At 37.2% G+C, this 26583-nt stretch overlaps 1 protein-coding gene across 1 annotated transcript; it reads right to left on the bottom strand.

Annotated features, from left to right (window-relative positions):
- Nucleotides 1-467: 467 nt before the first annotated feature.
- On the bottom strand, nt 468-26583 carry LOC113065908 (procollagen-lysine,2-oxoglutarate 5-dioxygenase 2-like). The gene is made up of 20 exons (XM_026237451.1): nt 26558-26583; nt 25171-25315; nt 24868-25004; nt 22058-22221; nt 19675-19787; nt 19402-19465; nt 18934-19031; nt 16281-16382; nt 14481-14606; nt 14264-14385; nt 13016-13120; nt 10592-10717; nt 10139-10280; nt 7905-7967; nt 6606-6719; nt 6292-6357; nt 4708-4812; nt 4295-4441; nt 1941-2066; nt 468-1844 (listed from the first exon to the last, which is right to left on the bottom strand). The coding sequence occupies exons 1-20, from the start codon at nt 26581-26583 to the stop codon at nt 1689-1691; spliced, it is 2247 nt and encodes a 748-aa protein (XP_026093236.1). The 3' UTR covers nt 468-1688.

Consider the following 26583-nt stretch of genomic DNA (forward strand, 5'->3'; position numbering starts at 1 on the left):
CTGTGCTAAAATCCCAGCATCTCATCAATTTCAGTTAAAGGAAAGTTCAAGTATGTGTCATCGACCGTGCATCATAGATTGCGTCAATCTGCAATCTACTTCTTGCTTACATGTTCACTCTTGCAACACTTCTTCTTTCAACAATTCTAAGCTGTGCTGATTGATTCTAAGGAGAGTAGGAGACTTGCCAGGTTTGATAGGCCAGATGTTATGTGATGGCCATGTGAGTGTTCACACGTGTTCTATATTACATTAGTATAACTCAGAATGTGAATTTGAAAAGGCATGTCATATTTGCTTAGGTGTAAAAAGGAAATGTTTATAATTTTCTCAAGCTGCACTGTTTAAATTAAACAGATTATTTAACAAATGATTGGATTGTTACCCGATACTGATTTGTCTTGATCATATTTTTTGGCAAAAATCATTTCAGGTGTAATGATGATAATAATAATAATAAAAAAGCGTTTTCTCTTTAAAACATTTTATTATTTCAACAAGTTTCAAAATAGGGTAAGAGACTGACCTGGCTGAGACATTTGTAAGAAACAAGATAAATTAAAACATTTGGCTTCATAAAAACACCTTTAGCATTTCGCCATTTCTTGTTGTGCAAACATACAAAATTATACTTATTTTGTTGACAGTATATAAAATTACCTTCATGTCTTTTAAAAACATGGTCAGCTGCTACATGGAAGAACCACTGAAGTCATATGTTATTTCATTGCCACTAACAGCTCTCTGATTTGTAGAAATCTAGATTTTTGTACAGTACTTCTCACCTCCATTTTTACCAACTTCCTTTGGTAATCATGACCTTAGAGCACCTGAATGCACACTGGGTTGTGGGTTTGTGAGTTAGAGAATCCCAATGCGAGCAAATTGATATTGGTCATAAAGAGGTTTAACTCTAAATGTTGATGGTACAGTTGAGTGTTTAGACATTTAATGTGCTGCTGAAGAAGAAGAATCCTAAAGTTCGCCAGAAAGTAATAGGATTTATAAGTGTAACAGGTTTGCTCAAAGTTTGCATCATTCTTAGAAAATAATTTCATTAATTAATTCATCATTATTTTCTTAAAGATAAAGAACAATTACACAAGTAATGTGCATCATTAGCTCTTAATTTTGTTGCACTGGCACTAAAAAGCTTTCTGTATTTTGTTGGTTTGTTAAAGAAACAAGACAAATTTGGTGTCCATTTTATTCTAATGAGAATGACTTAAATGCACATCATTTCAAAATTACAATTTCCAAATTGGTAAATAGGATTTTTTTCTGGTGGGTCTATTAAGAATGATTGCTATTGCTAAACGCCCTGAATCAAAGTTGTTTAAAAGAAGAGGTACTGACCTCACCTGATTTCTTTTTTTGCTTAAGTACAAAAATGATGGTCAAATGTCTCATATAATTTTGAGAAATGAAACAAGGTTTATATGTATGAAAGTCTGCCAGAGTGTATGCGCGCGGTATGTTTGTGTATGCGTCAGTTGACTTTATTAAACTTATGTGGAACAGCATTTTCTCTCGACAGTAGTACATTTTTCAAAAGACAGCAAATACAAACAGCCACACAACACATAAACCAAGAATAAATAAGTATAAACAGACAAACAGCTGGCACTACACAAACATATCAAGGCTAGTAAATTCCTAGTGTTGAACTACTAGAACTATGTGGGAGTCTAAGGATCTACGAAGGACACCGCTATGTAGCGTGTACCATTGGTTGTAGGTAGTCCTTCGTGAAGGTGGGTGAGTCTACCTGGATGCATGAAGCTCCAACCTTTTCTAGGCGACTCTATGGAGCAGTTATATCTGTGAAATCTACAACCTCCACCCTGAAATAGAAGGAAATGAGTTTAACAAAATGTGATTATTCGCATGAAGTATTTAAAACCTGTTTTAGAAAATGTAAGACCAGTGTATCAGCTTGCCTGGAAATCTAAGCCCTTGTTGTTGAGAGCTATGTTAATGGTGAATGTTGAGGAATCGTGATGTGGTCTTAGATAGGCTTGTCTGTTTGGAGTGTACTTCACCACAAAATTCAAAATCGCATAGCCCTGAAAAAAGGGAGACACAATCAAAACCAAAATCTCAAAAGTATCAGACAGATTTAGTAGACAGACTTTTTCTTCTGTGGAACAAACAATTGGCTAAGAACCTTCATGTAGTTATTTTCCATACAGTGACAGATCATAGTTAAAATGACTTTTTTGTTCCTGACATAAAACTATTATGTGACTTTGGATGACTTGGAATGGTTCAGCATGGACTACTTCGAGTATATGGTATGTTTAACAGACTTGGTCACTTTGAACTTTTGTTGAAACTTGGTGAACATTCTTCTAAAGTTCCACTGAAAACATAATGGCGTATGGGTTCGGAAAGACAAGAGGGTGAGTAAAGAATGCTATATATTTTTTTTTTTTGGATCTACTATTCCTTTAATGGATGACCCACAAAGAACTCAGACTCACGGTGCCAACTAGAGTTCACATTCCATGAGTCAAATGAACCAGAGAACTAGCACTCCTAAAAGAACAGCATGAGAAGGAAAGTCGAAAATTACAGAGAAAAAAAGATGACTTTTTTCATGTCAACCAAAAACCAAACAAAGCTCATCTGGCAAGCTGTGTTTTGGTTGGCTGCTGTAATAAGCCTTCGGAAATCATGCAGATGTGCACTGTACTAAAAAGATCCCGTTGGCTGACAAAATAAATAAAATAAAAATAAAAAGTATAAAATGTGCAAATTATAGGAAATGCCCTGCTTATAAAAAGCAACAGCTCAGTGATTGCATTTGACTTTGTGAAGCCATGATTCGAATCACTGGATAAAATTCAGGAATCCTATCAAGACCATGTCTGGTTCATATTTTACCCCACAAAGAGAAAATAAAAGCATTTTTTGAAAGTTACTGTACATTTACTATGATTCATGGTAGTGTCTGATGATTAAGTATTTTTCAAACTGGATCAAATCAAACTAATAATGGGAACACTGACATGCATAATCTGAAATTAAATATTCAATAATTAAACAATGATAAAAAAATTAAAATAATCCTCACACTCAAAAATATTTTACATGTGAAGGGATGCATCTGGCCATAAAGGGTTAGTTCACCCAAAAAGGAAAATTATGTCATTAGTGACAAATCCTCATGTCGTTCCAAACCCGTAAAACCTCTGTTTATCTTTGGAATACAGTTTAAGATATTTTAGATTCAGTCCGAGAGCTCTCAGTCCCTCCATTGAAGCTGTGTGTACGGTCTACTGTCCATGTCCAGAAAGGTAAGAAAAACATCATCAAAGCAGTCCATGTGACATCAGAGGGTACAATTTGTACAAAATACATTTTGGTCCAAAAATAGCAAAAACTACGACTTTATTCAGCATTGTCTTCTCTTCCATGTCTGCTGTGAGCGCTTTCACAACACTGCAGTTCCAGTTCAGTGCAGTGATGTCCGGTTCGTGAAAGAATCACTCGATGTAACCGGATCTTCTTGAACCAGTTCACCAAATCGAACTGAATCGTTTGAAACGGTTCGCGTCTCCAATAACAATTAATCACGAGTCAATCGAGTCAATCTTTCATTCATTATCTGGCTCGGCTCCGTGTTCATCTTCAGTTCTCTCTTCACAGCAGTTTAGTCAGTGTAATGTTTGAGTAAATGAATTACTCCGGGATATTGGTTTGTTTGAACTCAGAGGGAGTGTCAGCCACATTAAAAAATGTAACAGCTTAAGTAATTTGTGGATTAATGCTTATTGGACATGGAAACCATTCCAAACGATTCAGTTATATTTGGTGAACTGTTTCAAGAAGATTCGGTTACATCGAGTGATTCGTTTGAGAAACGGATATCACTGCTCACAACAGACCCGGAAGAGAAGACAATGCTGAATAAAGTCATATTTTTTGCTTTATTTGGACCAAAATGCATTTTCGATGCTTCAACAAATTCTAACTGACCCTCTGATGTCACATGGACTACTTTGATGATGTTCATTTTCAATGGAGGGACAGAAAGCTCTCGGACTAAATCTAAAATATCTTAAACTGTGTTCCGAGGTCTTAAAGGTTTTTTTTTTTTTTTTACCATTTAAAGTACAGTAGATAAATGATTTCTTGAAAAGATGAACATGCCATCTGTGTTTAATTTCACCCAATTTGACCCTAAATCTTAAAATAGAGGTTGACGTAGAAAATACAAATTCCTTAACAAATGCTCAGACATATAACAGCTTAATTATGACTCGGTCCAGACCCAGACAGACTTGCTCACCTTGGTATAATAGCCAGAGAAGACCTTGAGAGTGACAGGGGAGATGAATTCTCTGATAAAGTGCAGCCATTCCTTATCGAAATCGATCTGTTTCATATGAATGTCATCTGTCGGGACACTCTCATAGCCTCCAGTGATACGCTTGTCCTGCAAAGGACAACACAATGACTGGGCAGAGTCAATGGTAAAAACCTTAAATTATTATAAGCAATTGTGCTATTGTGTAATGTCTACTAAAAGGTAATTTTCACTGAGAAAAATAAGGATTACATATGTAATTGACAAAATATTTATACATTTTTGTCTATTAAGAATAAAAATCTGTTTCCTTTTTGTATTTACACATTTTTTAATTCATGGCTGATCCCTGTACAAAGTGTGCAGACTGCTTAAGGTCGGCGGGTTTATCTGACCTCGTGTCTTCCACCAGACCATGAACCAAGGTTTTCCATCTCCTCCACCAGCTCATCACAGGCTTTCTCCGAGAGCACAGGGAACCAGAAAACATCTGGGCAAGGCTGTAGAAACATAAACAGGTGCTTAGTATCAGGTCAAATTTCAGCCTTAACACCTAGCACAAATGTGGCTATTCCAGCATAACAAATTTTCACTCTAAAACATTCTAACTTATACAAACATCGATGGGAGTGTCATGCAAAGAACAAATGTTTTTCTTTTCAAAGGTTACATCTTGGAAAACTGTACATTTTATTACTTTTACATATTTCTCTGACAATCATAACAGAAGTAATTTACATATAGAAGTCTAAAGGCAAGCAAAAACAGCTAATATAGGGATCAGAGAGAAGATAAAGAATGTTCCACATTCCGATATAAAACTAAGTTGCAGTTCTTTTTGGTGCATGTGACTTGATTCAAATTCTAAGTGGACTTATACTTAATGATAGTTAATGATGTCCTAATTCAGTTGGACTAGTTTGCATTTTTGTCCATCCACATATCTTCCAATCACCCTCCTCAACAACTCAACATCTTGTAAACTACTGGTTTCAACCCTGCCTCCCATGTAGATTCTATAGGACAGGGATCTCCAACCCCTGTCCTCATCCAACCCCCATCTACTGCCTTGGTTGACTGAAGGATCGGCGGGTTTATAGTCTCAAAAGATGCAAACAAGACAAACAGAATGGAATCTCCAACCCTGCTCTAGGGAGCTATAGCGCCCTGCAGATTTCAGTTCCAACCTTGCTCCAACATGCCTCTCTGTAATTATCAAGTAACCATGAACCTCTTGATTAGCTGGTTCTGGTGTCTTTAAGGAGCTTAAATCTGCAGGATGGTAGCTCTCCAGGAGCAGGGTTGGAGACCCCTGCTTATGGTATCATGGAAGGGAACTGTATCCAAGTTACAAGTTACAAGGAACTGCATTGGTGACTCAAGGATAAGCACTCATCTTTTTCTCAATGTTCACAACATTGCTTGGTCCCATCATAGACCCATGGATTTCTTGGCCTGGTTAAAGGCCTTAAGTCAACTCTTAACTAAACTTCTCAACTCAGCCTAGCAAAATCAGAGCTCCTTGTCTTCTAGCGAGCCCACCTTCAGCAAGGCCTGTCAGAGAACACCACATCCAGATCAAACAAGAAGATGCAGGTAGTATTTGGTGACCAGTTCAGTTTCACAGACCATTGCAAAGGCTGCCCAGTCATGTAGATTTGCACGGCACTTTATCAAGAAGATCAGGTTTTCCCTGGGCAATCTGCATAGTTCCTTGTTCAGTCAACTCTAGATTCTGGAATAATGCAGTGCCTTAAACTTCTGCCAATTTTTCAAATGTATTGTTGTTCTGTCTTCAATCAGACCAAGAGTAAATGTTTCCTTATACAACAAGTCTGGTTGGTAAGTGAGTGAAACTTTCTGGAATATTAATTTCCTTATCCGGAATATTAACTTTGCTAAACCTCCATGGTGGAATGATCTTTCCTACTCTATAAAAACAGAACATGCTAAATTAATAAACAAAAATGTTTGCTAACCTGCTCCAAGATGTTGTCAGTGAAAATTCGGGTATAGTTGGGATGGATGTATTTCTCTCTCCAGTCCTGTGAAAAAGAAATGGGATTAGAACTTTAGCCCAATGAGTGACTTGCATTGCAAACAGTGATTAGCTCCCCTATATTCATCCGGATGGCAGACTAAAACCTAGATGGAGGTCAACACAGACGTATGTTTACCCTGTCAGCACTCTGCTTCATTATTGATGACAAATGTAGCACTAAATTGACCACTTCTGGATCCCGATGTTTTTGAATTATTACAGACACTTTGTATACAGAAAACATTCACTCACCAGTGGGTTTTCAAATATTTGCCAAAGGTCATTGTTATGATGAGATGTGTTATAGTTGGCAGTCGAAATAAGCCTTCCAAACTCATGACGATTTGTAACATACATGAAAACTCCCTGTGGTGGGCAAAGAAAAGGTAGTTAGATACAAAAAATTCGTTCTGAAATCTAAAAAGTCCAATGTTAACAAAAAAATAAACAATGTAAAATGAGTAATAAAAAAACACATCGTGCAAATAATTTTGAGTCGATGATCAAAACAAATCACAAATAAACAGCATGATAATGTGTAATAATGTGATAATCAATAACAATGGGAGGACAGATGTTGGGAAGGGCTGTTAGAGGGGATGGAACGGGAACACAGGGGAAAGTGCAACTCCAGGAATCAACATTCCTGCTTATTTTACTAGAAGCAGGGACAAGGTTTCTTGCATCTAAGTCTAGGAGGGTCAAGACTTGCTCTCAGTCTAGGCTTAACTAAAACATGTCCTGCACCAATCTCAAACATATTAGCCTAATTGCTCAAAGCAATGCAAACATACAAAGGTAGCAAATGCTACATAAATACCTAGACTGAGATAAGTAATGGAGGTAGTGATGGTAAGTTTCATGTTACTGGTACTAGTGTGCTTGGAAGAGGGTTTCTCTTGGATTTTTATGTTACTGCAGGGAAAACTATAATGCAGTAAATCTATTAGATACTTAATTGGCCTTGGCACCACTGTGGAGAACAGTGTGGAGAATGCATGGTTCAGTGTATATACAGTATATAATATCTGGTGCTTTGTCCAGGTTTACCCCATCAGAAAAAAAAGCAGATCAAACTCAATAGCATCACTTTTCCAAAGGGTTCCGCTTGTTAGCTAAACACATCTGTCTGTGCAAGATGCATTTTAAATGGATATGATTTTAAATCAAATGTGTGAATGCATATCAGCACATGCACATTCATTTATGGAATAGAAAAACCACAAAACAACCACATTAAGCTTGAAATGGATGTTTATGGTTTTTCCACATGCATAGTAATTCATCTCAAAATTGATTCACCAAATCTTCTGGGATTATATGTTCTGACAGCACTGCTTGTGATTTTAAGTTTGTACATACTGTAATGATCCCAAAGCAAACAAATATTAAATGTTAGTAGACCTTTCTCTTGAAAAATTTGCATTTATTACTACATTTATTAATGCATGGTTGTAATATCACTTTATAACCATTTGAAAAAGTGATGCCTTGCTTTAAAAAAAATTAATCTTAAATTATGCATGATAGAATAATCAAAACAAGAGGAACCTGTGGGGGTCTGAGCATATGGAATGATTCCGGAGAAGGAGATTCTCTTTCTCTCTGTACTGTCTAAAATGAAGGAAAAGCACCATGTAAATTATATAACAAGACATTACACAAGAGTAGGATACAAAGAGAGAGAGAGGGAGATATTAAGATATTAGACTATTAGAAAAGATAGGGACACAGCACATGTTCAATAATAAACTCTACCAGAATGGTTAGAGATGCCTTTGGACTTGTATCAAGGTTTGTTTTTTTTTTGTTGATTTTCTGCTCAGAAAAGGTCTAGAGTATAAGCTGCCTTTAGGTGTCATAAGAAGTTAGCTGCAGACAGTTCGAAGAACCTCATAGTTAGTTATTAGTGGTGTTTATATTAAGGAGGAAGAAAAATCGCCTAGCCAGACATTCCCATTGGATCAAGGTCACATGATGGATGTGAAAGAGAGGTAAAGGATGATTGGCAGAGAACAATTTGAATGCATTACAGAGGCTGCCGTAAATGAATGGAGATGCCATGCCTTCACGATAGCAGACTGATTAACTTTGAATACTTGCCAGTTACATCTTGTTCACAGATACGCAGCGGATGTTTCAAACCATTGAGAAATCAGGCTAAATTGTCATATGCAAACTAATAAAGAACAGTTTCTGCTTTTAGAGGTGAATTGCTTGATGATCTACTTAGGGAAGCCCATTTCCTCAACTGAATAAAAAAAAGTTAACTATGACTTTATATCATATATATATATCTTTAATATTTATTTATTTATTTATTTATTTATTGCAATTTCCTTTTCTCTCATTGACTGTGAGTGGGTTGATCTCCTTCGGCCTGAGTGAGGAGGAAGTTGTCGCTGATGACGCTTAAGAAGCTGAAGAGAGGGCGTGCTGTGGCGAGGACCCAGCAACCCCGAAGCAAGCAACAAATCCCAGCTTATACAGCGAGCTGATCTGTGTTCTCTTTAAAGCTGTAGAGGATCTCTACTTTAACTGTTCCCACCGAAACGGCAACTTAGACGAGTGGTTCCTGCAATGGCCCGCCCTGGTCTTCACAGGGGTTCACGGCGAACTAACCAGGATGTGGCATACCCCCTACTCAGCATGTTCATTCCTCCTCTCACATGCCGCTCCACATCTCTGCCCTCAATCTGCCCAGCGTGCCCATCTAAGCCCGGCTGGACTACCTCCACTCTGGCAGGCAGGGCTTATTCTATGGCTGGCCAGGCTGGCTCAGCACTTCACATAAAGTCAGTGTTTTTCAGGCAAGTTTTTCCAAATTTCAAGAGTCCAGCCAGACTTCCAATGCCTTCAAGGAGCTGTGCACAGTGATTGACCTGGCTCTGCACACTATAAAAGGCCACTGCACAGGCAACAGAAAAGCCCATGGCAGACCTGGTGGTGGAAGATCACCTTCTTCGACTTTCCTCTCAAGGGACTGTTCGGCCCTGCCGTGGATGGATTTGCTGAGTGGTTTATGGCAGCACACAAGTCATCGCAGGCCATGCGTCACTCTCTCCAGAAACGCTCCAGTTTGGTGGCTGGTACAGGTCTTCAGAAGGATTCATCCTGCCAGCAGTCTGCGAAGCCTGTGCCGCCTCCGGCCCAGCAAATCAAGCTTCAGTATTCAGAAAAAAATAGCAGTTTCCCCTATAGTATACCTTGCATCTTTTGTTCACTTATGTCAGGGAACTGAGGTTGTTAGTTACCACAGCAATTAAAGTTTTGCCTCAGAATTGGACTTTATAACTCACAATTGCAAGTTTAAATCTCACAAAATTCAGAGAAAAAGAATTGCAAGTTTATATCATGCAATTCTGGGAAAATAAAAAGTCAGAATTGCGAGATGTAAACTCGTAAAAAAGTGTGTGTTTTTTTTCAGTGGCGGAAACAGGCTTCCATATCTACTGTACTCTCCTACATTCCTCCCTTATTACAAATTCAGCTTTATCATCAGAATCCATGACATTTTGTGACGATACATTTTAAACATTAAGTATATGCTGTATTTTAACAGTTTTCTGGTATCTCACATTGTAATAATTTTTAATTAATAAACAATTCAATTAAATAAATTACACATTTACATCAATTACACAACAACAAATTACATTCAATTACATTGTACACCTAACTAATTAAAACTCTAGACTATTATAAAAAAATGCTATGATCGTTGCTGATCTAGATTAAATATATAATTACTATAACTGTACAGCTTTGTGTTTCAGTGGTCATACCAAGTCTCTGGCATTCCTGCATATGGCCATGTCGGGGTCCAATCTCTCCAAGACAAAGACATTCTTATCTTTGAGCTCATTCCGCAGAGTCTGGCCCTTTATGAGGTAGATGTGGGCCATGAAGGGGATGTTCCACACACCACTATTTACACAAGGAAAGACAAAAGAATATGCAAAAACAGTAATGATGCTTGGCATTATAGAGTCATATTTGCATACAATGTTAAAATATACTTTGTTAGAGACATGTCCTGGTGAGCAATCGGCATGCTACAAAGTAATCTGAGTTTGAATAGAGAAGATTACTTTTTAGCAATTTACATTGAGTTTGAACAGAGTACTCTTTTTGATTCAGAGGAGGATAAATGCAATTCCGTAATGTTCCAGTAAGTTTATATACAGTGAAATATCAGATCTCAGTAACTTCTGGATCACATCCTCCAAGATACTCACACACGCTTTCCTTGCACAATGTCAATGTAGTCCTCAGATCTCGCATAATAACCATCCAGGCTCAGGGCTCCCCAAAAGTTGGACCACAGTTTTCCATGACGGGTGACAAGAGGGCCAATTATTTTTCTGTGGTCAAAAAAAAAAAAAAAAAAAAAAAATCAGCACAGAAACCAGCAACAGTCAATAAATGTACTATGATAGGCCTACTATGCAAGATACAAAGCTACTTTTTTTTTGCCACCACGAGAAGGCCCTTCAATGTCGACTTTTTAAGACCACATTTGCTGTAGTAGTGAATTAAGTTTTCAGGATGACACTATTGGGCAGCATAAATCAACCTCTCAGGAAAATGTTAAGGGGTTTCAAATCAAAATATGACTTTCTGTTATGAAACAGGATATCAGGACATACTGTATGAGGGCACCAGGACTAAAAGCATGTTTTTTACGCATTTTGGGAGACATAACAAATGGACAGGGAAATAAATTATATTTCAATATTCTGTGAAATATTAATATAATTATGAAAATCTTGTAAATTATTACTCCCATTATTTAAATTCTTACAAGTTGCCACAAAAACACATTAATATGCAAATTAGATTTCGTTTATAGGTGCGTTGTATATAATGAGAACCTGATTATGGCCATTTTACATACATTTTGCAGAAAGAAAGATGCTATACTGAATAATTATGTTATAACATAGCTGAGAATCATCTTTATACAAAGTTTGGTAAAAACAATAATAATAATAATAATATTCAAAGCTAAAAATGTATTGGTGATTAAACGAATCAGTTGTTGCATGTTCATTCATTCTTTTTATATTTTTAAAGAAATAGAGTCCCGATGTCTTCTACCGAGGACACAGCATAACTTATGAATTAAATATATATATATATATATATATATATATATATATATATATATATATATATATATATATATATATATATATATATATATATATATATATATATATATATATATATTTATTTTATTTATTTATTTATTTATTTTTTAACATAATTTTTAATGCTCTAAACAATGTAAAGACATGAAAAAAAAAAAAAAGTCCTAAATTCCTTAAACCTATTTTCTCGCGTCTTAAGAGAATAGAACAGAACAATAATAGATAATGCTTGTGTTAGGAGGTTATTATTTCTAATAAATAAAAAGAAAATAAGTAGAAAGAAGTAGCAAGTAGTTAGAATATAAATAGAATAGACAGTGCTGGAGTTAGAGGGTCAAATGAAGATGAAAGACGTGTATTTTCAGACGTTTCTTTAAAATGATTAAGGGCTCAGCTGCTTGGACTTGACAGCCCTGCATCGAAGAAGAGCTAGGAGTCAGAGCTGACTGATCTCAGGTCAAGAATAAGAAGAGATGGTGGACAAGACCATGCAGGAGTATTCAACAGATCCTTAGCTCACTGACAAATATCTGATCTTGTAAGATGTGCTCCCTTTACACAGAGTGGAATCGAAAGTGAACAGCGCGAATGCTAATTCAAAAGAGATTATAATACTCAGCATACTGAGAGCGGATCCCTGATTCGACAAAAAACATTTTGGGCAATTAAGAAATCCCAAACCAACGCATTTTAGAAGTCCAAAAAGAGGACATGTACCCTGAATGCAGCCCGCGATGCTGGAAAAAGGCTCCAGCATCTCTGTGAAGCTAGAGAGGTAAGTGGTTTGGAAAAAAGTTGAGATGAATAGATTGGTTTAATGAAAGTTTATACCACATAAGTGGTTACCATGACCCATGTGAAAACTTATACTTGTCAGATTGTGAAGAAGGCATCTTTTTATCCGGGCACATGAGAGCAGCTTTATATGGTAGTGTTCCTATAATCGTAAGAGTGACCCTGGAGTAACATAGTCAAGTCTTTCACCTCTCTTGTGAACTTAAACTCAACAATCCATGAATATCACTAGGTAAACATGCCATTCAAAACACTTTAGTGGAAATTATAGTGTTGGTCAACAATGTGAAAGCATGTAAAATTCCACATTTATACGGTTACTGGTTAGAATTTCACTCCACAAGCCAGAAGCCAGCAGAGAGAGTTCCCAAGCCTTCTTAAAATATCTGAAAAGGGCTTCCTCCATAGTCATGCGAAAGAGTGCTTAAGGTTCTCATATTAAATGTGACTGAGTTCAGACTTGTTTCTTATTTAAAGTCAAGTGGCATTATAAGAGTGCATGCAATGAAGAGCAGACTGTTTCTATGCACCATGGGAAAACAGGAAGCCACCCGTGCTTATTTTTAAACCTTGAGGGATTTGCATTCAGTCAGCTATAATGTTCCTGTGGTTTTAGCACATGAGAGATTCAAGTTCATTCCCTCAGACAAAATGGTTACTGTTGAAGATTCAAGATTTTTTTTAAATGTTTGAATTTGATTAAAGGGAAACTACCTGTTTTGCTCGATGAGGAGTTTTAGGGTCTGGGGGTTGGTGAGCATCACATCTGCATCGATGCTGAAGTAATAATCACAAGAAAGATCCTTCCGGCACAAATCACTGTTAGAAAATAGTAAGGGTGTCATTATTAATTCTAGCAAAATCCAGGGCAATGTTAAATGTTAATGCTAATGCTAAACGTTTTGTTTTCTGAAAGGTGACAAACTGCACATAGCAAAGTGTGTAATCAAACGCCAGAGATCCAATTATTAACACAAACATTTCTTATCCTATTCGCCCAAGAACAAACATAACCGTGTCCTTGGCCATGAAAGTATATATATATATATATGGGCAATATAATGTTCCTGTGATTCTGAGTGATTCTGAGCATCACTCTCCTAATATTTATTAAATATTCTTAGAATGCTCTGTTAAGAAGCAAAATGAAAACCGTCTCAAACCAACACCTTATAACGTCTGCTCTGACGTCTTATGCAAACCAGAATTTCTTGGACCTTGTAATTAAGATAAACAACTTGAGTGATATCACCATGGCAACAGCTACTGATGCCAAACACAGACATGCAGCAGGAAAACAGCACCAGGACCAGATAATCAACATGTCTACTGCACATCCTGTATACGCCTAAATAAATGTGATCGTATAACTACAGACATCCACTAAAAGCTTATGGATCCAACAAGTCACACACTGAAGTTTAGGGGTTTATTTAAATTACTAACCCTAAGTATAAAAGATAGTAATAGTGACACTTAAATAAGCAGCAATAATTACTATTTGAACCAGCTAGTTAAAAGTAATTGTAAAAATAGCTCAGAGAAATCAAGTGAGTGTGTCTAGCAGCATTTGTTTGCAGATGCCACTTGGTTTGATATTGTGATAGCTTTTGTGGAAAATGTTTGAAAGCAGACATCGTTCTGAAGATGGAATGGGAATCTTGAAGACAGCAGTGTTTTGATGAGTGCTAAACTAAGAGCAAATAAAAGCTTCTTCTGTTTTTATTTGGTACATTACTAAAGGATAGGAAGATGTACAGCTTTGTGGCGAGTCTGCTGTTGTTTCTGGAGTTGTTGTTGTTTTTTTTGTTTTTTTGTAAGGAGTTGAAAAGTTTGCTGACATGTGGCAAAGGTTTGCGTTTATCTTTGATAAGGAGTTTGAGCTTGCTCAGATTTGCATTGTAATTTACTTCATTATTTGCATATTTTCGAGAGTGACTCTGAAATTAAAGGGATGTTTACATTCCCATGTTCCTTGCTTCTCCTTGAGTTAAGTTCTCCTCGGGGCCAACGACTTTAAAACTGCGGAAAACATTCTTGTTCTCTTCCCAATACTTCTGTATGTGCTTCTCATGGTAAACCACCTGGAGAACAAGACATGGAACAAGCACGGTCAAAGACAGACGCCAAAATCCAAATGGTCAAATGCTTCTCATTGCTTTGTCATTCAGACACTCACACTGTTATGGACAAAGACATTCAGTTTATCTTTGGGATAATCTAGACTCAGGAGCCTCTCCAGGAACTCTGGCAGGAATGGACTCGGCTGCTCGATGTATATACCAACTGTCACTTTTGGAAACTCCTGTTTAGATAAAGAGAAAAGTCTGGTCAAACATTAATACTTTCTCACGCAGTTAAATTATTCACAATGTTTTCACCTAGTGTAGGGGATATAACCCCACAAAATTATTACTGTAGGAGTCTTTTTATTGCACAGTAAGTGTGTATCACAATATGCATATATTGATGGGAGCCCAACTAAATATTATTTAGATGTTAGTGACCAGGTTCATCCATGCATTCTCAAAAGAGTTTGTTCTCTGTAGGGCCGTGGGGATGACAGATCCCATCCCAATGATTGGCTTGTATTTTCGCTAGTTTGCATATGGGATAATGAATATATCTAGCATGGTTAAAAATGGTATAGAAAATAACACATACCATCCAGTCTTATTTTTTCACTGCTGGAGGTCTGAGAAAAAGTACAAGCTTCTTTCCCATGACATTGAGCTTAAGGTTACACAGTTCTGTCACCACTACTTTTGTGGTTCTTGACCAGTCTGCACAGCTCACTAGATGAAATGGGACCTGAGTGGCAACATCTAATTTCCTAGTTCCGACCTTGGCTCTGGGTTCCTGAAGGGAGTGTTCTAGAATCGAGCCAGAGGTCTTTAAATTGTTACCGACAGAAGAGCAGGCACTAAACAGGAGACACAGGGGATTCTGCGGAGTCTAAACCGGGACAGTTTCCTTTAACGGGGCCTTTTCATCCTCAGCACAAGCAGTGTGAGAATGTAAACGTGTGTTCCTTTTTCAAGAACAACCCAAAACCACTGAGCAGATGAGACTGGTACGACCTAGCCACTACATCGTCCGGACAAACAACAGACTCTGGGTTTTGTCTCATCATCCTTTCCAATGCTTCCTAGAAATGAATGGGTTAAAAAATAGGCTTTTTTGTTTCACCTGACCAGTCATCTGAGGTTTTACAGTGACCAAAATGAAAGATTCTTCCATTTGTGCGTTAGTGTAAGATATAGCCCAAAAATACCTTTTTTTTTTCAACTAGCAAATGCCACCAATCAGCCAGCCTGAACCATCCAGTTAATTTATTCTTGATATGAAAGAAATTGTCGCTTCTTTCGTTTCATCACAACTTTAATAAGATTCTAGAAACCACTCAGAAAACGTTAGCAGAGATAAACAGGTCTATGTTCATTATAAAAAAAAAAAATAAAAAAAAATGGTCAGCTCAACATTGTGGTGAATTTTGCCCTGACAATACTACAAGCAGAAATTTGCTATTTCCACATCAGTAACTCCATCTTATTGGAAATAACTCAAAGCAATTTTTGCCAACCTTAGTTGAACCCCACAACTAATTTTTAGGACAACCACTTTGAGTTACCCTGTGGATATAACCCCACACTGAGCGGCTCGCTAAAGAGAGGTCTGGTTGACAGCAACACCCCAGTAAGTGAAACCGTCCTAAAACCAAAAGCCATTTCCTACACCACAGCAGTGCACAACTTCCTCTTCCTCAAGCGGCTCCTTATGGGCATTTATCATTTAAGGAATGTGAAAAGTAACATAGGTCGCATACAGAACATAACTTCCAAGCTCCACTTTCTCTTGGCTTATCTTTAAATGAAAACTCAAAATAATATTGATGATCAATGATTTTAGCATATAACTTTCAAGTGCTAAGAGGAAAATGAACAAAATCAGCTAATGTGGCTTTTATTGGATGACTCACTTTAAGCTGAGACAAATCCACCATGTCTTGGTCACAGATGGTACAGCCTTGCTCATAGTTCCACACATTTGGGATGTAGTTGGCCAAGTAATTGAAGTATATCTGTGGAAGAAAATACAATTACATTTTAGGTATTAAGTAGAGGTGCTCCGATCACGATCGGCCGATCGTTAATGCGCATCTCGTCAGTAAAGCCGGTTTTCTAATCAGCGGTTAATTCCATCAGGTGCGTGATTTCACATAGAGCAGCTGTTACTACACAGAGCCGTTGTTAATAGAGAAGATGCGCAAATCAAGTTAATTTTCAGCGTTTATTGGCCCATCTTCTCTATTAACAACGGCTCTGTGTAGTAACAGCTGCTCTATGTGAAATCACGCACCTGATGGAATTTACCGAAACCGGCTTTACTGACGAGATGCGCATTAACGATCGGCCGATCGTGATCGGAGCACCCCTAGTATTAAGTTATTTATTTTTATAATATTTATAAATAAATAAAATGACATTGTAAAAATAACCTTTAAAAAATATATTCTTCATATGATTTATGGTCTAGAACAGGGCATGTACACCCATATCCCATCCCAGCTTGTAGTAGTTAAATCCAGTTTTACGCAGGACAACAAATGGAAAATGAATCCTGCTGTCAAATTTTCATGACCTACATAAACTAGAACTGTAATTATTGCTGGACTGTTACTTTATATTAGATAACATAACATACATCAAGAATGAGTTTTGTATCTCATTTGGGAATTTATAGGACAACGTTGCAGCAAGGGAAATGTTGCATCTGATGTTAATTGTGTGTTTAAATAGTGTGACAGATCAAGCAGATTAACTGTTCCGCAGGAAATGATGTTCTTTTTCTTTAAAAAGCATATTAGCTTATTAGAAACAACAGCTATTTTTATCTTAGATCAGGACACTAAAACAAAATTACTTGTTACCATAAACAGGTTGCCTCAAGTGGTAGACCATTGTGTTAGCAAGCGCAAGGTTGGGGGTTTGAATCCCAGGGAACACATGTTAGTAGAAAATTGTTAGCTTGAATGCAGTGTAAGTTGCATTGGATAAAAGCGTCTGCTAAATGCATACATTTATTTATTTATTTTAATGATGCGATAAAAGTGTGCGTTTTCCAGGGACTCCCCCTCTGTCCCCATGGGACACCACACCAAATATTATTTACACCAACAGACATTTGCTATAGTTACCCCTGCAGTACATTTGGCACACACAAACAGAATAATACTGTCTTGAATATTAGAAATAGGATAATGTGTTTATTTATTTATTTTTACTTCAGAAGTGTCCATTGCCTGTATTTGGAAACCAGCTTTGAGTTTTTGTTTCCTGGAAGACAAGTCTGGGTTCCCTGTTATTTTGTTTACTGGCTGTTAGATCCAGGTTTTGTAAGTACAGCTGTGCACACTCTCACGCTGTTTTCGATTACAGGAAGTGAGAAAGTAATAGAAAGAAGGAGATCTTCAATTCAATCACATCCACGTGGTATCCAGATGCTATCTTTCTTATCCCTCCCAATGTCCAGCCATGTTAGATAGTTTTAGAGAATTTAACATTTATAGTTGCCTGCTAAGACTGACAATCTCTTGGAGATGCAGGTCGTGACCTCAAGTGCTGTTAAGTCAATTGGTTAAACATTACTGACAGAAAATAGAAGTTGCTCACTGATTCAAAATAAAAAGAAGCCATAAACTAAGCCACTGGCTTCACATTCTGGTCATAAGCTACTACTGTGTATCATTAAGCCTTGTTACTTTTATTGGATCTTGTTTGAGTGTTTACGAGAACATCTGTATTCTCTAGAGCACATTAAAGACGCTGGAGATCAGAGAGATCCTGCGGGATGGACACGGGGCAGCTTGAATGAATCATAGAGCATAAGGGTAAGCTCTGGATGGATGATTATTCATTAGAAACAGCACAGATGGTTGAGTATTAGGAGAAGATGACTCCACACTGTGCTGTGTTTGTTTAATCCGTCACTGAAGTGCAGAAGGAAAAACTCTACGGGTCTGAGATGACATTATCACCCAGACATCCTGCTAAAATGTCAAACTCTACAGCTAGACAACAACAACTGGGCAATGACTGCAACCTTTTTGGCCAAAGGGCTGTCTAGTATTTTACAATTAAAGTCAGTGATGTATAGTGATAGTAACTCTGTATTTTGCCATTAGAATTGTGTTCTAGCGAAAGATAGAACGCAGAAAATCAGTTTTGATCAACAAGAGTTAAGGTAGATTCATTTTTTTTTTGGTTTGAATTGAACAGAATAAGCCACAGAAGGTGCGATTGAACGTATACACAATTTTAGACATGCAAATATGTGAGTTTTACTTACAGTATTAGTCACAATTGTTGTTCAGAATTTACAAATCTGAGTGCCACCATTTAAATGACACTTTTACCTACCACATGAACCCCATTGAATCTATATTTAGAAGACTTCCAGGACCTCAGTATCAGTTATATTGTGTCCTAATAGATAAATCCTATAAATCTGTGCTTGTCTTTGCCCAAAATTATAACATTAAGCACATAGAAATTGGAAGTTAGTTTGAGTCAGGTTTGCTTTTAAAACTGCTTCCATTATTGATTGATGAAAATAAAAAAGATCACATTTACCTTGGTGTTCATATTTCCATGGATTATTGATGGCAGACTGTTGTAGAGAGTGTTTCTCACTCGCACTCGCTCCGTCCCAAACTTCAGGAGAACTTCATCTTAATTCAAAATAAGATTTGAACATTTTGAGTACTTCTGTTGAATAATTCTGTTTAGTGTTTTATCATCCAGCAAGCAAAAAACTGTAAGCCTGAGCCCTGAGACCAGACTTCCCCTCGACTAGGCCATATGATTTGACGTGTCACTCATGTCTGCAGTACAAAAGGTGCGCGATAAGTTATGCTTATGGATTTGTTCAAATCCCTATATGCCTGCCTACCAAGAAAAAGTAAAAATAAGACCAAAATTGTTATGATGAAAAATATAAATCACTTTGGCATCCCTTTATTCATCAGCTATGATGCAATATATGAAAAAAGGAAGGGTTGTTTACTAGCGAGATTTATACACTATTTTGGATTGACTCACCCACGGCTCCGTTCAAATTCTGGAAGATCTCACACTTGTGGTCCAAGGTCATATGAAGTTTTTCCTAAAATAAAGAACAGAACACACTCAAGTTTGTGTAAAAGTGACCGTGTGACCTTTGCCCTCATGTAGACTGTTTATAGTTGTGTTTTTTTTAAACAGTTTGTTTGCTTTTGAGCGGTATGATACATTTGCAGGCGTTTTATAAGTGCATGCGGTCAAGTTACAAGCACGTTTATGTCCTCACAGAGTGCAAAGGCTTTCTCCACTCACCCTCTGAAGTGGATCCACGTAGACCTTTGTGTAGAATAGCTGATCATCATCATTATCATGAAGGTCCCACTGGTTCACAATCTTCTGAATGTATTGAGCGTAGCCAATAAAGCCTGTGAAAGACATTGCAATGTTTTTACAGACTGCGTGTTGTAAAATAAAGTATAGGATGTAATGGAATGTGAGAAGCATTGGCACTACCGGATGCCTGGACACAACAGTTCCAATTTCAATGACATCTCCTTTGAGAGGTTTAAATCTCACTTCCAATTTTGGTGTGGTTCCTCAAACCCTCAGAACAGTTGGATGTCTGGCAGAAGCATCTGACCAACCAGCAACAAGTGTTGCGTGTGGCCACATCTGGCCACGTCTAACCTCAAATGACATAGACTTTCTACATCTACTCAAGACGAAGGACTGTAATCAGTATAGGATCTCAGCTATGTGCTGGCTCTCTGTGTTTCTGTAGCAACCTGCTTACGGATTTCTCATCATTTTCCTGAAGCTCTAACCGCAGTTTAAAACTTTAGGGCTTGGATACTTAGGATACCATCATTTTACAGGAAACAGGAACTTTGTTAGGTTACCGCCCTAGACTATTACATTTTAACTCCTAATAACCTTATTCTATAGCCTACATTCATAAGCTGATCTAAAAACATCTTCAACACAGTTTCCAATGACTTTAGTAGGAATTCTTGACATTACAAATCTGTTCAGAAGCACCATCACATCTCTAATGACTTTACTGGAAATCTAGACTTCGAGGTCTTTCAGTCCCCCAAAAGCCAGAAGAAGATAAACAAGGCAATTCTTCAGGCGAGTATGATTTAAATGAGAGTTCACTCACTAAATTAGCGGATGGTCTTTTTCTGAAGGCGGTCACCTCAGATGTGGTGACATGAATCTTGTTTTATTACAGTGCAATAAAGTAAAACCCTTGACATAATGCCCAGGTTAGAAAGCAATAGTTGAAGCCAGATGTAAAGCATTATGACATGTGGTTTTAAACTAGAATCCAGAATGTTATTTTATTTATTTATTTATTTATTTTTTCCACTGTTCGAAAAAAACGCTACTTTCAACAAAACTGAATTTGGGCAAAGTAAGGGATGATTGGAAAGAGACTGGCCGTGCCGTGCAGTCTTTCTTATTTCCATAAGCACACTGGTCCACATGACATATCTGGTCCAACTGAAACAAAACAGTAGCCACCACAATTTACGGAGCAGCCGAAGGGATAAAATTAACCTTCAATTTTGTATTAATTAGAGGTTGAGCCTTCAATTTTGTACAGACCATAGAACAGTAAGTCACACACAAACAAACTTGTCCTTTAAATGACACAGACTCAGTGTCCTGACAGGACACTAGACAAGACAAAATGACCAACACGGAAAAAGCAGTAACTGACCAGATCAGAATAGACGGGATCAGTACTACAGAGTTTAGACGAGCAATGACTAAAGAGGGTACTAAATTAGTGAAGAGGGGCTAATATTACTGTTCTTCGATGGAGAGACTGCGTAAGATGGATGCACACGTACACACTCGAGTGAAAGCACCATTCATGAAGACCCCTGAATGAATAGTGCACTATGCCTGGTGGCCCTCAGGAAATTCCACTGGATGTGTGACTCCTGCTTGCTAGTGTACACAGAAACCATTTTCTCTATCATTTTGAACTGATCATTTTTTAACTGTTCTTTGCTCTCTCCTAAATCACCCTGCATGCATTGTTCTAAATCCTACCAGATAAAACAAACACACTCAGAAGTGTCTGGTGCAAACTGTGCTACGATGATAAGGCTAATATGGCAGCTGGCCATGACCAATCCCAGTGATACGCTGCCTGAGCCGAATTTGTAAAGCCTGAACTCCCAAATGCACGAAGAAACATGTGAATGTGTATACATAACACGCAATGCTAAAAGATTATAAACCATTAGTTATTATAAGCTGTGAATAACCAAACATGTGTGCAAATTAATTGTGCTCATTCTTAACATACCAGTGCCTTTAAACCAGATTCAGGCAGCCTGTTATATACATGCTAGCCATTTAACTAACTTGCTCAGCAAAATTGTCTTTAACTGTTGCTCCAGCGTGCCAAGATGATGCATAAAAGCTAGAAACATTTGTGTTCATATACATCACAGGTTTGTTTCAGATGTTACATTTAAAAACATGCCAATGGTAAAAAAAAGTCTAATAACAGGGACTAGTTTTAAAGTCAAAATGAACCGAAGTGAACTGAATGAGTTGAAATTTCAATAACACAATGGCTTATTTGGGCCAAAACCTTGATGAGTATTAAGTATGAAGTAACTTTCAGATCAAAACAGAACATGCTATATAGTTGGTATTTCCCATTTTTACACACCTCCAGAGTTAAGAAAGCGTTTCCCATTGCGGACAGAAGGATACTTCTCTGCCAGTCGAGAATCTGGCCAGATGATTCCCTCAGCAGCAAACACCAGCTTATGATTGGTCTGCTGGAACTTTCTGAGAATCTCCTCAGGTCCACCAGCAAAGATGAGGTCATAACTGAAGAAGGAAAAGGAGGAGTATATTAGTTAACCTTTTCACTGCACTTTCCAGCTGATTAGCAATTTTCATATATTTCAGATTAACCCTGAACTCTGATTTCCTAGCTCCTTACCTAATTAGGTAAGTTTAAGTTATACATAAGAATACCTATTCTGCCCAACAAAGGCAAAAGACCTTAACTCACCAGAGTGTGAAAAAAATAAAATAAAAAAAATACTTTAAAGTTTTTTTCTTGTCCAGCCAAATTAATTATAAGTAGGACACTGGAAATTTAACAGTTTAAACATGAAAATTTTCTACATAAAAAAAAATTGAGAGCTCAAACTTTATTTTACCCCTATCTTGAAGTTAATGTACTCTGCCTTCGATTGTCAGCAAAACGTGAGAATTCACACCAAGGTAAAAGGCAGTAACTTTCACATTATCAATATTTGGTTGCTGATCACCATTTACAAAATCATTATAGTAACACTTATATAAAATCAATTCATAATGGGCTGTCTCATTTTGCCTATTGCATGTAGTAATGTGACTGTATTAAGGTATATTTTTTTTTTTGACCGTAACAAGTTTAACATGAATGGATACCATGGATACTGATTTATTTGCTATGCTCAGTAACGTAAAAAAAAAAAGCTAGACATAGCATAATTGCTTTTATATTGACACTTGTGGATAGATGTGAATGCCAACAAGAGGTAATAATGCTCAGAATGATTATGGATTAAACATCTCCGATTATGTTCATCACCATGGATTGATTTTATCGGGTTACAAGAAAAGGAAGGATATGGATTTAATTGTGAACTGTTAGTAGGCTACTGATTTTATGATTGATCATGCTAGCTATGGCATTCGAGTCTACACACGTCCAACTAGAAGTGACAGCCAGGTGAATAATCTGCATTACAAATAAATAAAAATAAAATACTTACAGGTTATTCACGATTACGTATTGCTGTGAAGGTTTCTTGTCTTTACAGTGCTTTGTTATATGCAGCTGTTTGGTAGATCGCAATCTATCAAATTAGTTTGTCTACACCATAATTAAAATGCGGCAGACTTTAATGGAAAGTAAAACAAAGGCAGGACACCCTATAACTACAAACTGTGGCTAAACAAAGTCTAAATGCCATAACTCGATTTGAGCGTTCCAAACAAAGTGAAAGAGCGGTAAGTGGTGTTCTGCATTGGCTTCTCTGGGCCTTTTCGTAGTTACGGTTGAGACGACCTATTAAACTTCTCAGAAAAACCATGAAACTGACTCAAGATACTTATACACCTGATAAAGGATGTCTTGAATATCCCAAAAATATCAATAACTCATTTTCAACAAAAATCTAAGTCTTTAGCCTTTGCACAGCTGTATTCTCTCCCGTGTAGCCCTAAATGTTGTTATTCTTAACTTTCTGAACTCTACACTCTTTATGAGACTTAGAAATATCTGTATGTATAATAGCTGATATAAAGCTCAAAGTGTTCAGTGATGAGGACTTGATTAGATTTGAAGTGTTTTATAGAAATGACCCCTTGATAAAACAGCACTGGTATGTACGTGGTATGTACGTGTGAAGTTAACTTGAAGTAACTACTAATCTTTAATAATAATAATCGCTCATTTGTGAAGAACACACCCAGACCTGCACCATACGTACAAAAAATTACTTTCATTATTAACTCAAATGCCGTTATTCCCCTTGAATTATGAAGCTAAATAACAGGCCATTTATTATGGTTGATTATCATAAATTGAGTGAATAGCCACTATTTCAGCAAAATCATTGGTTATAAAGGTAAAATTGTTTTTAAAAAAAACCCAACTAGTTTGCCTTCACACAGATTCCTGTTGTTTCCCATTGAGTTTGCAGTAGATTCTCCAACTGAGGCTGTTGAAAATGTACAGTATAAGCATGGCACATTTGCTATAGCTGATGAAAAGATACTTTTTTACATTGTACAAAGCAATGTATTTAGCCAGTCATTTTGCCTATTTCTAGACTAGATATTTTCCTGGCATCATTTACTTTCAATTACAGGAAATTACTAAAATGTATTTTGAGGCAAATTAGAGTCTATTCACAGCTTAGTCTCCACATAGAGAAATGAATACTGGATCGTTTTCAGTCTCTTGTGTATAGACCAGTATTTTTAATGTTGAGTACAAATCTAAATCCAATCCAAATTAGGGGCTTTTCACACATGAGATTGATAAGAAAGGTTTTTAATCCTGGGCTATCCTGGCCATCATAATCCTGCATGTTTCAGACTGTTCATTCGTAAAACACAAAACAATATGTTAACCCAAGATTTAGTGCGGTGAGACGTCTGTTAAAAGTACACCAGCTGTATATCTTGGCTGAGCATCCTGAAAAAAAAAAATAAAAAAAAAGAAGAAAATAAAAATAGCTAGCTAGTTAAATTTACTAAGGGTTAAATCAAGTAGAAAAGGCCATATTTGAAGATTACAATTTTTATTTAATTTTTTTAAATGTGGTCTTAGCTGGTTTAAATTTGGTTTAGCTGTCCATCTGAAAAGTTCTCAAACCTCTATAAAACAATCAATCTATTAAAAGAAACCAGGTTCATGGCCATTTAATATCATCCAGACATTTTTTTTAACCCTTCAAATGACAAGCACGTTACCTGTCCACAAATAAGACCACCAAGTCCTCTTGGTCAGCCAGAGACTCCATGGCTTCCTTTAACAGTCGAACCTTCTGGCCTCCACCGATGGATCGACCCACATCACCTCCCTTCCACTTCTCTCCCATCCCCAGGACCTGCGTTCAGAATGAACCAGTTCAAACTCAACCTCAATCAACATACTACTATCAGCTTGACGAAATGAAGCATCCGTCAGGCGAGAAGCAGTGGTCTTGCACAATGGGATGAAAGCATGTGCGACCTAGCATTGTGTGATTGGTTAAACTGAGAAATTAACCTTACCTTCACATTGAATTTGAAGTAGTTTGCTGACTGCATGAAGCGGTGGAAGCCATCCGTCTCCTGTGTTGCAACAGTAAGTACAAGTAGTTTTTCTGGTGACAAGAAAATTGAGAAATAAAAAATGTTAGAAAAAAAGAGGAAATCTCTAGCAAAGTAAACCAGTATTACATTTTTTTTTTTTTTTTTTTTTTTTTTTTTTAGAACATAGAATGTTTAAGTGTAGAAACGTAACTATTCCTGGATTGTATTCCTCAAAAAACATTCAAACCTCAGGTCTGGCAGGGATTGTAGGTGGGAGGAGTGAATTTCCAGCACCCTCTTCCCTTAATACTACAACTGAGGTGAGACCCTTGAACAAGTCACCAAACCCCAACTGCTCCCCGGACTCCGCAGCATTGGCTGCCCACTGCTCCGGGTGTGTGTTTGTTCACTTCCCATATTCCAAATTCCAAGTAGGGTCACACATCCTGTCCTTTTATTTCCTTTACAGTATAAACCAAACTTCAAACCTATGTCAACACTCGCAAAACTGATTCCCAAAGTTCATCCCTTCCTCTTGTGAGAATAAATGCACAGTAAAGTTAATATCGCCATGATTTGAAATGGTTTTGGCAGGATATGTTATATAATGAGAAGTAATGTTGCATATGATGCCGGTAACAGTGGTGCTGACGGCTAGTTAGCAGAAATGGGGCCTTAGTGTCGCAAACACCCGCTACATTTCCGTTGGACGTGCCATTGAGCAGGTACATACACTCTAGTAGAGCAGTGTGGGAAAATAAATTCCAGACTGGGGTGTGAAGGGCTGGTTAACTTCAATCGTTCGTCATCTCTTGGGCTTGGAAAACAGCCCCAAAGAAATCTTAAACAAACTTAAGAGAGAGAAACAGGATGTGTGTTTGTCATCTGTACACAGTGCAGGTTTTTTACAGATTAAAAAACAAATGATAAGAATGTATAATAAAACCTCAAGTGCTCTTGCATGTGATGGTGTGGCCTCCAGAAAAAAAAAATAATAATAATAAAAAAAATAATAATAAAATGCTTCAGTGTTTTGATTTACATTTTTGGGTTCAGGTTACTTAAAGTGGTATACAAAATGAAGAGCCCGAGTCCAAAGGTGTCTAAATGTGAGCTGTCTTTGCACACTAAACTGGGTTAGCAGAAAAGATTTTACCACTGAAAAAAATAAACATTGCTCCTTGAAATGTTTTCTCTATGGTGGGGACAACATGGGTAATTTTCTAAATAACTCTGGTTGGACTCGGATTGAATGTGAAGTCACAACAGTTCAGCGTCTTTCCCTCATTCACGTCTGAATGGAAAACCTTATTAAACATTTAGCAATAAAATGGGGATTTATGGCAGGAGCTACAGGATTTCTCACCTCATAAACTGGCTCAACTGAACCAT

This window comes from Carassius auratus, chromosome 49, assembly GCF_003368295.1.
Source record: "Carassius auratus strain Wakin chromosome 49, ASM336829v1, whole genome shotgun sequence".
NCBI lineage: Eukaryota > Metazoa > Chordata > Actinopteri > Cypriniformes > Cyprinidae > Carassius > Carassius auratus.